Source organism: Nannobrachium achirus (genome assembly GCF_963921795.1).
Source record: "Nannobrachium achirus genome assembly, chromosome: 22".
Lineage (NCBI taxonomy): Eukaryota > Metazoa > Chordata > Actinopteri > Myctophiformes > Myctophidae > Nannobrachium > Nannobrachium achirus.
Window position 1 is genome coordinate 25,746,104 of NC_137829.1, and position 13,400 is coordinate 25,759,503.

Here is a 13,400-nt window from a genome sequence, read left to right on the forward strand (position 1 = left end):
GTTTAAAAGAAAAGACAAAGACAGAGCTCTTTAACATATTTCCTTCTTTACTTCTTTTCTAGCCGTGGCAAGCCTCTGTTCTTATGTGAAGAGAGGTATCGAGTGTTGGAGCAACAGTGGGTTTCTCACACCTTTGACCACATCAATAAGCGCTGGGGACCTCATTACAATGGACTCTAAACTCTCCCAAAGCCCACAAAAAGAATCCACAATCCCTATATGGGGAAATAAAAGAAATCTTGCTTATGTGTCCACCTATATGAAACATTTGGGAAGCTAAAAATGTGATATACACAAACATGCAGTGAGGGTGTTGCTGCCACAGCCTTGGTTTATGTCAAGTTTGGTGTACAATCATGCCTAAAGACTAACAAGCGTGTGTGTGTGTGCGCGTGTGTGTGTTTATTTAAGTGATTTAACTGTGTGGTTTTCAACAGGGAGAAATGGAATCTGATAAGTTGGAAGTGAAAGCACAACTTTGCCCAGAAAGAGAGAGGTTTGCAAGAGGCTATTTAAGCCTGTAACACTTGTTTGGCTTCCATAGTTAAGGAAAAAAAATCACCCTCAGTTTGACTTTTTTTGTCCCCCATTTATGATGCATATCCCTCATTTATTGGAAATTGCTATGCTGTGCTGGCATGAGTTTCAAACTCCCGAAGTGAGTGTAGCAGAGTTATTGCACTCTTGTTTGTAGATGTAATGTTAGGCAGGACAAGTCCACTCATCAACACTAGAGTTTTATTGCAGACTAGCAAAGCTCTTTTTATGGGTCTAGTTGCAATCCATCCTCAGGAATTTGTTTTCTCTTTTTGCTGTTTAAAATACAAACTTTTAGATATTTAAATAAATGCTGCTGCTCATTGTTAAACTAAGTAATTTTACCTTTTTTGTGAACTTTTGTTTTCTATGACATTTTGCTTTGAGTTTATAGATGATGGCTGGGAATGTTGACTCAAGCTCACTTTAATGTTTATCCTGACATGCGGTCATCTCTTTATTACTCATGATCTATGTTGTCCTGCCCTCCATTGAGCCACTTTAGTTCAGGTTGGTTCTGAAAGGAACTTCCAATACCAAGTCGTTCAAAAGGCAAGTGGAGCTACAGTTCATCAGGTCAGGTTGAATATTGATTTAACAATCCAAAATGCATTTGTTGTCATGGCTCCCTATAAGCCCCTTATTCTCATATAAGCTACATATTCAATTAGTATTTTTATGGGGGTTTTAAGACTTTTCATGCCGTTGCACAGACATGGTATTGTGCAAAAATGATAAGAGTGCAAGAATGTTCCTCTTACCTGATAATTGGAGATATAAAAAGAAGAATATGCTGAGACATAAAATAAAAAAAAAAGGAAAAGAATCTCATCCCCCAAAATACACTAAATTGTTCAAAATGGTAATCCTTTGGCTGTCAGAAGAAAATACCTAGGTTTTTTGCTGGCAAAGGTTTTAATTGTAGTAAAATGCATTTAAAGGAAGAATTTCCCTTATGTCCATAAATACATGTTTGCCAAATCGTGGCCACATCCCAAAATTTGACAATTTCCAGGCATCAGTATCCATTACAAGTGGTGCATGGCATTCTGTTGCCATCATTTTTTAAGTGTCTTAGGTGCTTAATTTTTTTGATTAATCTTTTATCCCTAGAAAAAAAAGGACACTTGCCCAGCTGTGCCTGCAGGATTAATGTTACCTTTTGAGGTGATAAACAGTATACTGAATCCCTGGTGATATCTGGTTTTGAATTGCTGGACACAAACATGCTTCAATGAGGACTCTTTAAGGAGAAAGGTCTGAACACTTGAATTAGTTCCTCTTGAATTCATGCATGCTGTTTCCATTTTCTCTTGAGTTTACCTCTACTTTTATTTTGTAGTACTTACGTTGTACATGACCGCAACTGAACAGCCAACGAGTAAAGGGTGTAAATTGTAACTGACAGCTCTAGTGTGTTCTCCTGTATGAATAAATAGAAAGAATACAGTACATTACTGTAGGTGCTGACTCAAACTTTCTGAGTTTGATCAGAAAGTATGACTTGGACATATAATGCAAAATGTAACATATGTGAATAAAATATAAACACACAGATGTAATGTTCGTTTTCATTTTTTCCTGCCGGAAGCGCTTTTACATCTTAATAATATGCCTATTATACAGTAGTAGCACACATGATTGGCAAGCATCAGGCCTTCTCTAGCCTCATGTATTTACAATTGCCATTTAAGGGCGATTTCCTAGTCTTGCTGTCGCAATTGAAGCAATCTCCAGGGAGGCCGACTGTCAGCATTACAGGGTTGTTTATTTGTTTCAGCCGAGCATGAACGACAGTTGAGGTTGGAGCAGTGATTTCCAATCTGTGGGCCATGAGGATAATGCAAGTGGATCATGTTAATATAGCATTAATCAAATAAAATGTATATGGTATTTCTCCTTGAAAAATGTTGCACAATAGGTTGGGAACCACTGGGTTATAGGAAACTAGCTCTTACCCGTTCAAAGATATGAGCTCCAAAATGATGTGCAGTGTGTGGGTTATGGGATGTGCACTGTGCATACAGTATATGAGGGATGGAAAGTAACTTTAACTGGTGCTTGCATGATAATATCTAGGAGCATCAATGTAAGAAATACCCGTTTCGTTTAATGGCTACCCCCCCCCCCACCCGCCCACCCGCCTGCGCACACACCCGCCTGCCTGCACACACACACACACACACACACACACACACACACACACACACACACACACACACAGAGAGAGAGAGCTGGTTAAACATGTTGCCTCATGCTAGATGCAGAATAGATGTGCCTCATGCTAGATGCAGAATAGATAGTAGATACACCATAAAAATGCTAATATACAGTATATGATTTGTGAAAGTGACAAACGGGCTTCACAGTTATGTTAGGTGTGTTCATATGCTAATGGTGATGCGATTTCAGATCAATTGCTCCAGCCACTGAGGAGAAACGCTGTTTCAGACAGACACTCACTCAGACATTCGCAAAATTATAGTATAGATGTGACGGCAAGCATTTCAGTTCTTTCAAGTTCAAATCCTACTCTGCTTCAAGATCAGACTACTTGCATGAATCCTTTCAATGACAACTGTTTTTTTTTCTTCTTTTTTAAAGCTGTACTGTGGAAGCTGCTCAACTAGTGGTCAGTAGCGGTATTGCTTTTTTCGGCCGTTTTTCGCCGCGGACCACCGGAACGGGGGTCCGCGGACCACCGCGGCCGCCGCGACCACCTCCGCCTCGCCGATACGAATCCATAGAGCTGTCTCCCGTCATTTTTAGACCAGGATTGGGAGTAGCATGCAAGATTGCTTCACTAATGTAAACACAGTTGTGAGGGAAGCTATTTTCTGAAGAGACAGCAAGACTCGCTGTGATTGGCCGGTGGTGTATGATCGGCGCTGTGATTGGCCGGTAGTGTATCATGTGGGAGATGACATCATTTTGCCGGGAAATACAGCCCCTGTCATGGGTATGTAGAAAACATATAAAGAAAAGGCTTTTGGGGCTGAAATTAACGGAGTGGGTGTTCTAAAACTTTAGCGATTTAATAGTTAGGAACATTTTAAGATTTGTTTTATTAAAAAAGTTACATAGTATAACTTTAATAGTCATTGGACTAGAATGACTAGGCCAATGTGTGGCCACAAGGGGTCATTTGACATAGTAAAAAATTTAATGGGAGAAATACTAAATGATTGCTTACAGTAGAAACACTGAAAACCACAATGTCTTCATGTTTAGACTATATTAATGTGTGTGTGTGTGTGTGTGTGTGTGTGTGTGTGTGTGTGTGTGTGTGTGTGTGTGTGTGTGTGTGTGTGTGTGTGTGTGTGTGTGTGTGTGTGTGTGTGTGTGTGTGTGTGACAGAGACGTTAAATTAAACTAGTTTATAGGCCTATTAGAGCCCACAGACTTAGAATTTAAGCAGAATTCCACTGTTTGGTGCAACATTTACAAAATATACCCTAATTAAGATGGGCCTAGCCTACTTATTGTTAAAATATAGATGTTTGTTCAAAAAAATTAGTTTATTATTTGAGGATCAACCAATTACATGGGCTGTATATTTGTGTGGTGGACCATTGGACCCTGCACAATTACTGCTGTTCATCTAAAAGGAAAGTGTGTTGCCGTTGCTATAGAATAATTTCTGGAAGACAAAATGTGCAACATTGTGCGTGTGGGGGATAAGTGGGTTAAAGTTTCATAAACAATGGAGGCCTTCGAGGTAATGACCAGTGGGCGCCACAAAGCCTTTCATGCCTAATTAGTGGAAATTGTGAGGCATGTAGGCACATAGCTCCAGTCCAAACTGAATGTTAAGGCGGAGAGAAGAAGTCCAATGTTTTGAAATGTTGCTATAAAGGCAACGCTTGAACGAGCATCGCTGAACACATGTTCAACTTCGAATTTGAGCAGTTTATTCCAGGCACAGGTAAGCATGGATGCTTTCAACGCAATAAACTACTCCCAGGGCCATATAAAGTGATATAACGTTAGATAGCCACTGCAGTGTCAAGTCAATCTCTTTGCTCATGAGGGTATTGCTTCCTCTTTGTAGAAGGACTCGCGCAGGTGCCTATATCACATTACTGTTAATTATTAAATTCCTTCACTCGGGAAAGAGAAAAATCAGTTCGGAATGGATATGTGGCTATGGACGGTAAGCTGTAATGTTACTTAAAGAATTCCAGTGTTAACTTAGTTTAACAGTAGCACTTTATCATAATGCCAATATAGTCTATTGTACAGTACAGTAGGTTGCTAGCTACTACTGTTGGATACATTGAACGAACGACCAAACTGTGGGTCATGAAAGTGATGCTCGCTTGCATTCTTCATGTAGGCTAGAATGACTTGTGCTGCCTGTAATGCTAGTTTTATTTCATGTTTCTTCTATTATCAGGTAGGAATGGAAACACGGATGCAGCAGAGACTGGGTAGGAGACAGTTTACTCATCTAAGCTTGGCACAGGGCATTTTATTTAGTCTAGATATAGGCCTAGAGGTGTGTTCACTGTTTATTTTTATTTTGAGACACATGTTAATGCCTCAGTTTACTGTGTGTGTGTGTGTGTGTGTGTGTGTGTGTGTGTGTGTGTGTGTGTGTGCGTGCGTGTGTGTGAGTGTTCAGTTTAATAGAGAGAAACACAAATCAATATTTGACAAGTAAAGCAATATGTAGAGTCTTTAGAGAGTCTCCCTTGCAATTTGAACCAGGCAAATTGGCCCAAATATTTTATCAGAGTTATTCCAGTTTACCATGTTCAATCAGACTGGATGTCATAGTTCATGGCCTGTGTAGAAATATATGGTCTTGCGACTCTGTGAAATATTTATTTTTTATTTTCTTTATTTACATTATCGCATAGATTAGTTCTTCTGAGACTACATTTAATTTAGCCTACTGTACCGTATGCCTGACATCTACAATAGTATTGAAGTCACATGTCATGAATTATCTCTATAGCAAACAATACAGTATATTGTTAAGTGTGACCAAAATACATGCATTATTGCAAAATGAATTGTGTAAGTTGGCAGCATACTTCAATTTGACCACTGTTCAGCATATATTTGACCAAAACCCCATGGCACACTTTAGGTACCTCTAAGCCACTGTAGAACAGTATGGTATATCTGAAGAGAACCCTATTCATTTAGAAACAGTGATACGCAGGATCACTTTTTACTATTGCTATCCCCCGTATGTCTATGAAACGTGAAAGTAAAAATGAAAGGGAGATGGATGGGTGGCAGCAGCAGGTATGTCACTGTGGTTATGAAGTTGGTGACTTCCACCACAACTACTTTGTTGAGTTATTTAATCCCATGTACTTTGGCTCCCTATAACCCAACACACATGGTGCCAACATGTTTCAGTGTACAGTATAATTACAGCTCACAGTCACAGATACAATAGAGGGTATGCGTGGTGTGACATCATCATCATCAGTGATGTTACTATGTTTTCAATGTAATGGGTCCCGGGACCCACAGGTGGTCTTTCAAATGGGTCCCAGAAAAGTTTTATGAGTCCTCAATACAATGTTTTCGAGCGCTGTGAGCTTGTAGATCGGCTATTTTCAAAATGTTTGCCTATTTCTTATATTTATTTTACAATTTGGCTAATGTTTGAACTTAGAACTACTAAAACTACTAAAACATGTGCCCCTAATGAATTCGGGCGCGCAAAATGGCGTCGGACGTCGGTGGAATCAAAACATTGACGTTTCTATCGTCTGTTTAAGACTTTCTACGTGGATTTTATTTGTGTTAACGTAGGGTAAAGTAGGATGCTTTCACCCATGAACAATGGTGGTGTCTGTGGAATTTTAAAATGTTTTTCTTTTACCGCGACCCGGTAAATTATTTTAACATGGACTCCAATGGAGGCGCATCCCCGGGACCCCAGGACCATGACATGAATGAGTCCCTGGGCGACTTGAATGAGTTTTTGATGCGGGATGCGCACGTAATGACATCACTGCATCATACCTGGAAGTTATGCTGGAACGCCTACTGAGTGGCAAAAAACTATTTCTTTTGGCCTTGACAGCCCATACATCCAAACAGAAAAGTCCTATCTGATTGCATTAAACGACGTTAAACAACATTAAGCAACATTAAACAACGTTAAACTCACTTTGCCACTCGATTTACCATTCAGTTTATGCATGTGCATACCCTCTATAGAGGAACACAATGTCTCTTTATAGGTACGTTTTTAAGATTAAATGTTCCTTATCTCAAACAGGGTTTAGATAGGATTTTTTTTTTTACTCAATAACCCAGGAGACACTGTGGCTTAGAAGAAACGACCCCAAAGAGAGAAGAGCTTTTCCATCTGCATGGCAGAATATGGTGAGAAATTAGATGATAGTGTGGAAGGTTGTGTAAATTCTACACAGTAGCATCCACATATCATGTATATTATTATCATTTAATATACACAGTAGCAGGGCAAAGGCTGGTAAATAGCATAAAGACGTGTATTAGAAGTTCAGTTTATTATGCATGAATGCACACTATTAGCTCAGTGTACATTCCTTTTTTTTGTGTGCCCAGCAGTATGGATTCTTGGTCAGCCAGGGTGAGAACAAGGACACGATGCTTCAGTCCTGGCTGGTGGCTGGTGGAGGTTTACTGCAAAGCCTACTCATATCCCCTTAGCGCGGGGATTATAGTTGAGAGTATTTCTTAACCAAAGACTGACCCCTGGGCTTAACCGTTGGAGTTACTGTAAGGCTTTCCATTGAGGGTGGGATTGAAAGTGTAATGTATGTGTGTGTGCGCGTGTGCATGTGTGTGTGTGTAAGAGAGAGAGAAAGTAGTTAGATGGAAGCAGAAAATTAGATTACTAACTTACACTTTTTCCACAATGCTCTCATGACAAAGAAAGCCTCTGTTGCAACTGGACACATAATGGAAGAGAGTTACCATGTCTGCACATATATGTCACCCTGTATGATTTGACTATGAAAATGTATGCTTATACTTATTGCTAAAGGAAGGAGCACTTTTATAATTATACTTGTTCCCAATGCTGAACTTCAAATCATTCACATAAAATTTACATTATAGACTGTGTTGGGCTTTGGATTTGGGTTTTGTTTTAGATAGGAGAGATAGACACAAAGGAAAGAGTAGAGAGGGCTAAGGAGTTTGCAAGCAACACAGATCTCTGGCTGGAACCAATCCGCGACAATACAATAATGTGGTCAATGCACGATGCCCTGGGCCAGTTTAGCTGTGGGTCCAGCAAGCACATTCGTATTATATTTTCTTGCAGATGACCTTACTGACTAGCACTGGCCAACATATCTTCTTTGTAGGGCGGAAAGCTTCTATGTCTTAAACTGTTACTTTTCAGGACAACCTGTGATCTAATGGATCCAGTATAGTTACAGTATTATTTAGTGACAACTGACAAGCTCTTTAATAATGACAGTGTCATATGGCAAATTAAAATAGCCATCAAATCATGAAAAAAAAAAAAAAGATAGACTAGAGTATTGAGGTACAAGGTTTCGTCCCTACAACGATGATATTGAACTGCAAATAGAACAATGTGTAACCTGAGCAATTCCATCATCCAGCAGCATTGGTCTACTGTTCTAAGCAGAAATTGTGCACCTTCAATTAAGAATTGCAGTTGGTTTTGGTGTAGCCTTATAAGTGGATTATAAAGGCGATTATAATGCATCATAGACACAACATTCACTAAGTGTTTACCAACAGATTATATTGTTGGTGCAAATTATTTTTCCCTGAATTGTGGAACGCCTCTCAATTTCATTTTGGCTCTGATTGTATCTACTTTTTGAGCGGTGGTCACAACGCTCCTATACGTGGCCGTGTGTGTGGGTCTGTCTGTCTGTCTGTTTGTCTGTCTGTCTGTATGTCTGTCTCCGGGTATGTAGCCTGCAGTAACCTTTTCTGACCACACATGTTAAGGGAGGGGCGCTGTTGCACACACACACACACACACACACACACACACACACACACACACACACACACCACCGCTCAGTTCACACGAGTGTGATTTTTCTGCAAGCGGTGTTAAACGTGTGAAAAGCACCAAGGTACTGGGCGGAAAGGATACAGGCGACATCAAAGCTCTCTGGAGATACAAGCCTATATAGTACAGTGTCATTGTTAGATCCCTTGGGTTTGGAACTCATGGCAACGTAGCATCTAGTGTTTTTGCTTCTGGGTGGAAAATTGTTTTGTTTTCAGCCATAGCCATTCAGCATTTAGATGACATCCAACAGATTGTTTCACGTGTTGCTGTAGTTACACACTGTCACCGCAAGATCAAGTATAAAGAATAAAGATGTTCAATTAATTAAGTTATATAATCAAATTCATTAAATGGATACTCCTAACTTTATATTCCATAATCCTAAAGGACTTTGTAGATAAGTGAAGCCTACTGTGTGGGATAATCATTACACTTTTACAACTCTTATTATGGCATAATTATATTGACAGCAAATATACCTATTTGAGTGGCATAGCAAAAGAGATGTCAAAGGTTGTCTGGACTCAGCCATGGGTGAAATGTAATAACAGTTGTAAGTAAAGATGACTTTATTTACAAAGGGGAGACTGGCAGGAGTCCTATGACGGAGTAACTCTCACGGACTTCCTGGTTACCCTGCATGCAACCCGAGATCCTTCATATCGGCGACCATTATGAGTGGATAGATACATCTGCCACCTGAATATTTAAAAGTAGATCACATTGCAGAATGCTTCTGAATGAATAATTAATCACCTTTGATTAGCATGGTTTGGTCCAGCACATTTAGTTGAGAGGGGTAGATGGAAACATTTTCACAGACATTGACACGGGATCACGAGTCAGAAACAGGTATGTGTGACTTATGGTTCTATGGTCTAAGGCATCAGAAATAAGTTCTCAGAATAGCATTTTTAAGCATTTAACAGTTGAACAGAATAAATCAGTGTAGTGTATAGTAGTATATGAGGTTGCTAATAGTTGGCATGAAATGTACTGGCGTATTCATTCACATGTAAATAATTTCATTTCATCAGGTGATTTCATCAAAGATTAGGTGGATTCGTGATCATTTAGGATGGATTCATGATTGATTAGTGACTGTTGAAATACCTTTTTATTTTCATTACTGTTTTGGAAAGAAATTGATTGTTGATTAGCCATGTTAGTGATATTACTGCAGATATTAATTGTGTAATTCACTGTATTTCATCAGCGACTTCAGTAAGCTTTATAAACAATGCTACTGTGTTTTTGAGACTTGACCCTTTGTTACGTAATGGCAGGAGAAAGTTGATATTGTAGAATGGGTATCTGCTGTTGCTCACGATCACAGATAGACAGCTGCTCTAGAGCAATATGAGCCTACTGTTACAAAAGTTGGTGATGCTACCTTGACAACAGGTGACCAGTGGTGTAAAGCAACGAAGTACATTTACTCAACAATTTTGAGGTATTTGTACTACTGGACTATTTCCAATTTTCTACTCCACTACATCTCAGATCCAAATTGAAAACCTTAGTTACAAGTTACTTTGCAGATATAAATTATAATATTATTATAAAACATACATTAACCTATTTAACCCTATTTAATAGCTTACCTAGGCTATTTTCTAAATAGCAGATCTAGAAGCTCACAACACATCGCATTGCGACACAGCTTGCTATTTTAAAACATTTTGTGCTTTTACTTTTGGTACTTTAAGTACATTTTGATGCCAACACTTTCACAATTTTACTCAAGTACATTTTGAATTCCGGACTTTTACAGAACGGGGTTTTTCTATATTGCAGTATTGATACTTTTATTTAGTATTTGAGTACTTTTTCCACCACTGCAGTTGACTAGCAACTAGCAAGGTACTCAAAGTACTGTTTAGATACTAACTAGCATATACTAGTGTAGATACCACCAAGCTTTAGAAAACAGAATGATGTTAACACATTTTAAGGAAATAGGTCTTAGATCTTGTTCATTATAAAGGCATGTGTGATGCAGTCTTATTCACTGGCATTTGGAAGGGGCAATTAATCCCAGAATGACCACTGACAGATTATTGATCGTATTTACTGTTAGATTAATCTGGACATGTAGCCAAATATTTAGGTGGTCCTTTTACACAACATACTGTTAAAGAAAGCTATTTGTCCTCATGCTGTTATTTCCTCCCTCGAAGGGCACTCTGAAGGACATCAGCTCTATCTTTGTGCTGCATGTTTGAAAGTCCCCATAGATTGTGGTATATCTGTATAGCCTTAAGCCATCACTCAACCTGCTTGCACAACAATTCATAAATCTATCTTCACAGGTGTCTTTGCAGCACTCTCAAGGGTTAAACATCACTCACATTCTCTCATATCAATCTGCTGAGTCCCCCCAAACGTGGCTCCCCAATGACCCCCTCAGGGTCATATGCATGTGATACATGACAAGAACACTCATGGGTTTATATATAAACACCACACGTGAATCGATCTTGTTTATTTAGAATTGCTGTCATTTCATGAAAATGGGAGGCATATTTCCTAAAATGTCAATATGACTTCCTAATGTATCATGTTATTCGAGTCACATTCAGCTGTTGTGACACATGTTGCCTTGCACCACTGATCTTACATGCGGATGGTTATGCTGACATTTCCGCCAGAGCTAAAGGATGATTTATGCTAGGCCTTTGCACCGATGCTAATCATTAATCCTCTTGTGTGTGTTATTATGTGATACGTGTCCTTTTTTTAAATATATTTTGTGCGTGCGATGAAGTTCTGGTTGTGCAGATGGCAGGCATAACTGAATCGGTAGAGAAGCCGACTGACCCTCGGCTGGCCCAGACTGCCCAGTGTATGTGTTGAGTGTCACTGAGCAAGACACTTAACCTTTAACAGCCCCCGGGGCACTGTATTAATTGCATCCACTGCTCCTAATAGTTAGGATGGGTAAATGCAGGTAGAATTTCAGGCATTTGCGAATGTACAACAACTAAAGGGGTGGCTCATTTATTTTTATTTGATAATTTCATGAAACATTCTAATTGTTTCTGTGTTTAGTATTGGTGGGTTGGTTCACTGATCATTCAGGACGGCACCCGCCAAGTTAATCTCTGTCCAAATCCAATTGATCTTGAAGAGATTGTGCGTCTTAGTGGACTGTGACTGGGTCCCAGTGGAGAAGACCAAGTCAAGCTCTCTGTTATGCTAGAGTACTTGTCAACGATCCTCTTGGGGAGGCAATCTTTGTTGTTTTTGGTGCTGTTTTATTATGATCACTCGAGACTCTTTAGTTGTAAGTCATTTGTGTGAGACCGCCTTATGAATCAGAAGAAAATAACACTGGCAATGTAAGTAACGTCATTCTTCAGCCATCTGCTTTGTATTTAGCTTTCACCTCTGCTGATGTGGCTCCTTTGGCAAATAAAGTTATGTCATTGAGCTCAATCTATATAATAGGCCTATGGTAATGTACTCTGTCTGAACAATGCTCATGCAGTTGCATGTAACCAGTCGATACTTTTTAATGACTTGCCACTGTATTGAAGGCTGTATTCATAGGTGTTGCAAGGCTGAGCTGTGTTAAATAAATAATTTGCTTTTCCTTGATTAGGCGGCTATAGTGTTGTACAAGGATTAGCATTTCGTTTGTTTCTCTAAATATAGCAAATAAGTTCACCCGAAAGTCTTCATGCCTCAGGGTCCATTTCAGAGGGATCAACATTTTGTACGTGTTGCTATTCACTGAGAGAGTTGGAATTCAGATACTATAAAATGCTTACTGTCTTGTGTGTTTACTCTTGAAATCTTTCCTAAAAACATTTTAATTTGGCTAGTTTTGTCTGTCAGGCAGAAATGATGTCCAAAACCGTTACTTTTCAGGAATTGGAGAAAATAAACCTGTGTTCCAATGGATCCATTGTAGTTAAAGATTTAATTTATACTTTTCATTGGGTAGATATTTATAATTCCCCTAGAACAGTGGTTCTCAATCTTTTTTGGCTGGAGTACCCCCTTATACTGATTTCCGAAAGCCTGACCACAGCAAAATAAAACGTCATAATGGCAAATAAACATTGCTTTCTATTCAATAACTTATTGTCATGATGTCATTTGGTTTAGAAATGTACAGATGAGCAGGTTCACACAAACTCAATGTTTTATCATTAACCATTACAGTAAAATACATATTCCTATTTTCATTTTCTTCCTCACGTACCCCCTGCAGAGTCCCTAGGGGTACACATACCCCCATTTGAGAAACATTGCCCTAGGTCTAGACAGACCGACAAAGATGTTTAAGTCCCAACAACATTTCGCTGCTTGCTTGTACTTTTATGTTAGTGACAAATAAAATCTTCTTGTCCCTTTCCCTGGTGACCATGTAAGTGAAAATGTCCAAACATAAAAAATTGTAGAAATAACAAATCTACAATCTCAAAATGTGTGTTAGCTTGTTAATTGGCTATTTTCACTACCTTTGAGAGACTGTCACTGCCATACACATAAATAAGGCATTAATTTGTCAAAGAAAAAAGATATGGAAATACAACGTATCTGCCTGACACCAACATTATATTATAACCAAACAAGCACTAATCTGGGATTGTTGTTATTCTCTATAGGAGGTCTCTGTATGGACTGTACCCGTACAAACCCAACATGATTGGCCTGCAGACACTCGGGGATCCCTCAATGGACTGGGATATAGTGGAAACTATTGGTAAAGGAACCTATGGGAAAGTATACAGAGTGATCAATAAGAAGGATGGAAGCCAAGCAGCCGTCAAAGTGCTAGACCCTATCAATGTAAGTAAATTAAAAGCGATGTTGGACTTTGGCCAAACCTTGAGTT

At 39.1% G+C, this 13,400-nt stretch overlaps 2 protein-coding genes across 2 annotated transcripts in view; both read left to right on the forward strand.

Annotated features, from left to right (window-relative positions):
- The window catches only part of ubr3 (ubiquitin protein ligase E3 component n-recognin 3), a 49,624-nt gene extending 47,530 nt beyond the window's left edge, over positions 1–2,094 (forward strand). Inside the window, exon 39 of the mRNA XM_080752541.1 lies at positions 63–2,094. Coding sequence (XP_080608667.1) covers positions 63–180 — 118 coding nt within the window. The 3' untranslated portion in view covers positions 181–2,094. The remainder of the gene's footprint in view (positions 1–62) is intronic.
- A 2,328-nt stretch (positions 2,095–4,422) lies between these two features.
- The window catches only part of myo3b (myosin IIIB), a gene marked incomplete at both ends in the record, with an annotated part of 98,958 nt that continues 89,980 nt past the window's right edge, over positions 4,423–13,400 (forward strand). The window contains 3 exons of the mRNA XM_080752791.1: positions 4,423–4,462; positions 4,934–4,967; positions 13,171–13,354. Coding sequence (XP_080608917.1) covers positions 4,423–4,462; positions 4,934–4,967; positions 13,171–13,354 — 258 coding nt within the window. The remainder of the gene's footprint in view (positions 4,463–4,933; positions 4,968–13,170; positions 13,355–13,400) is intronic.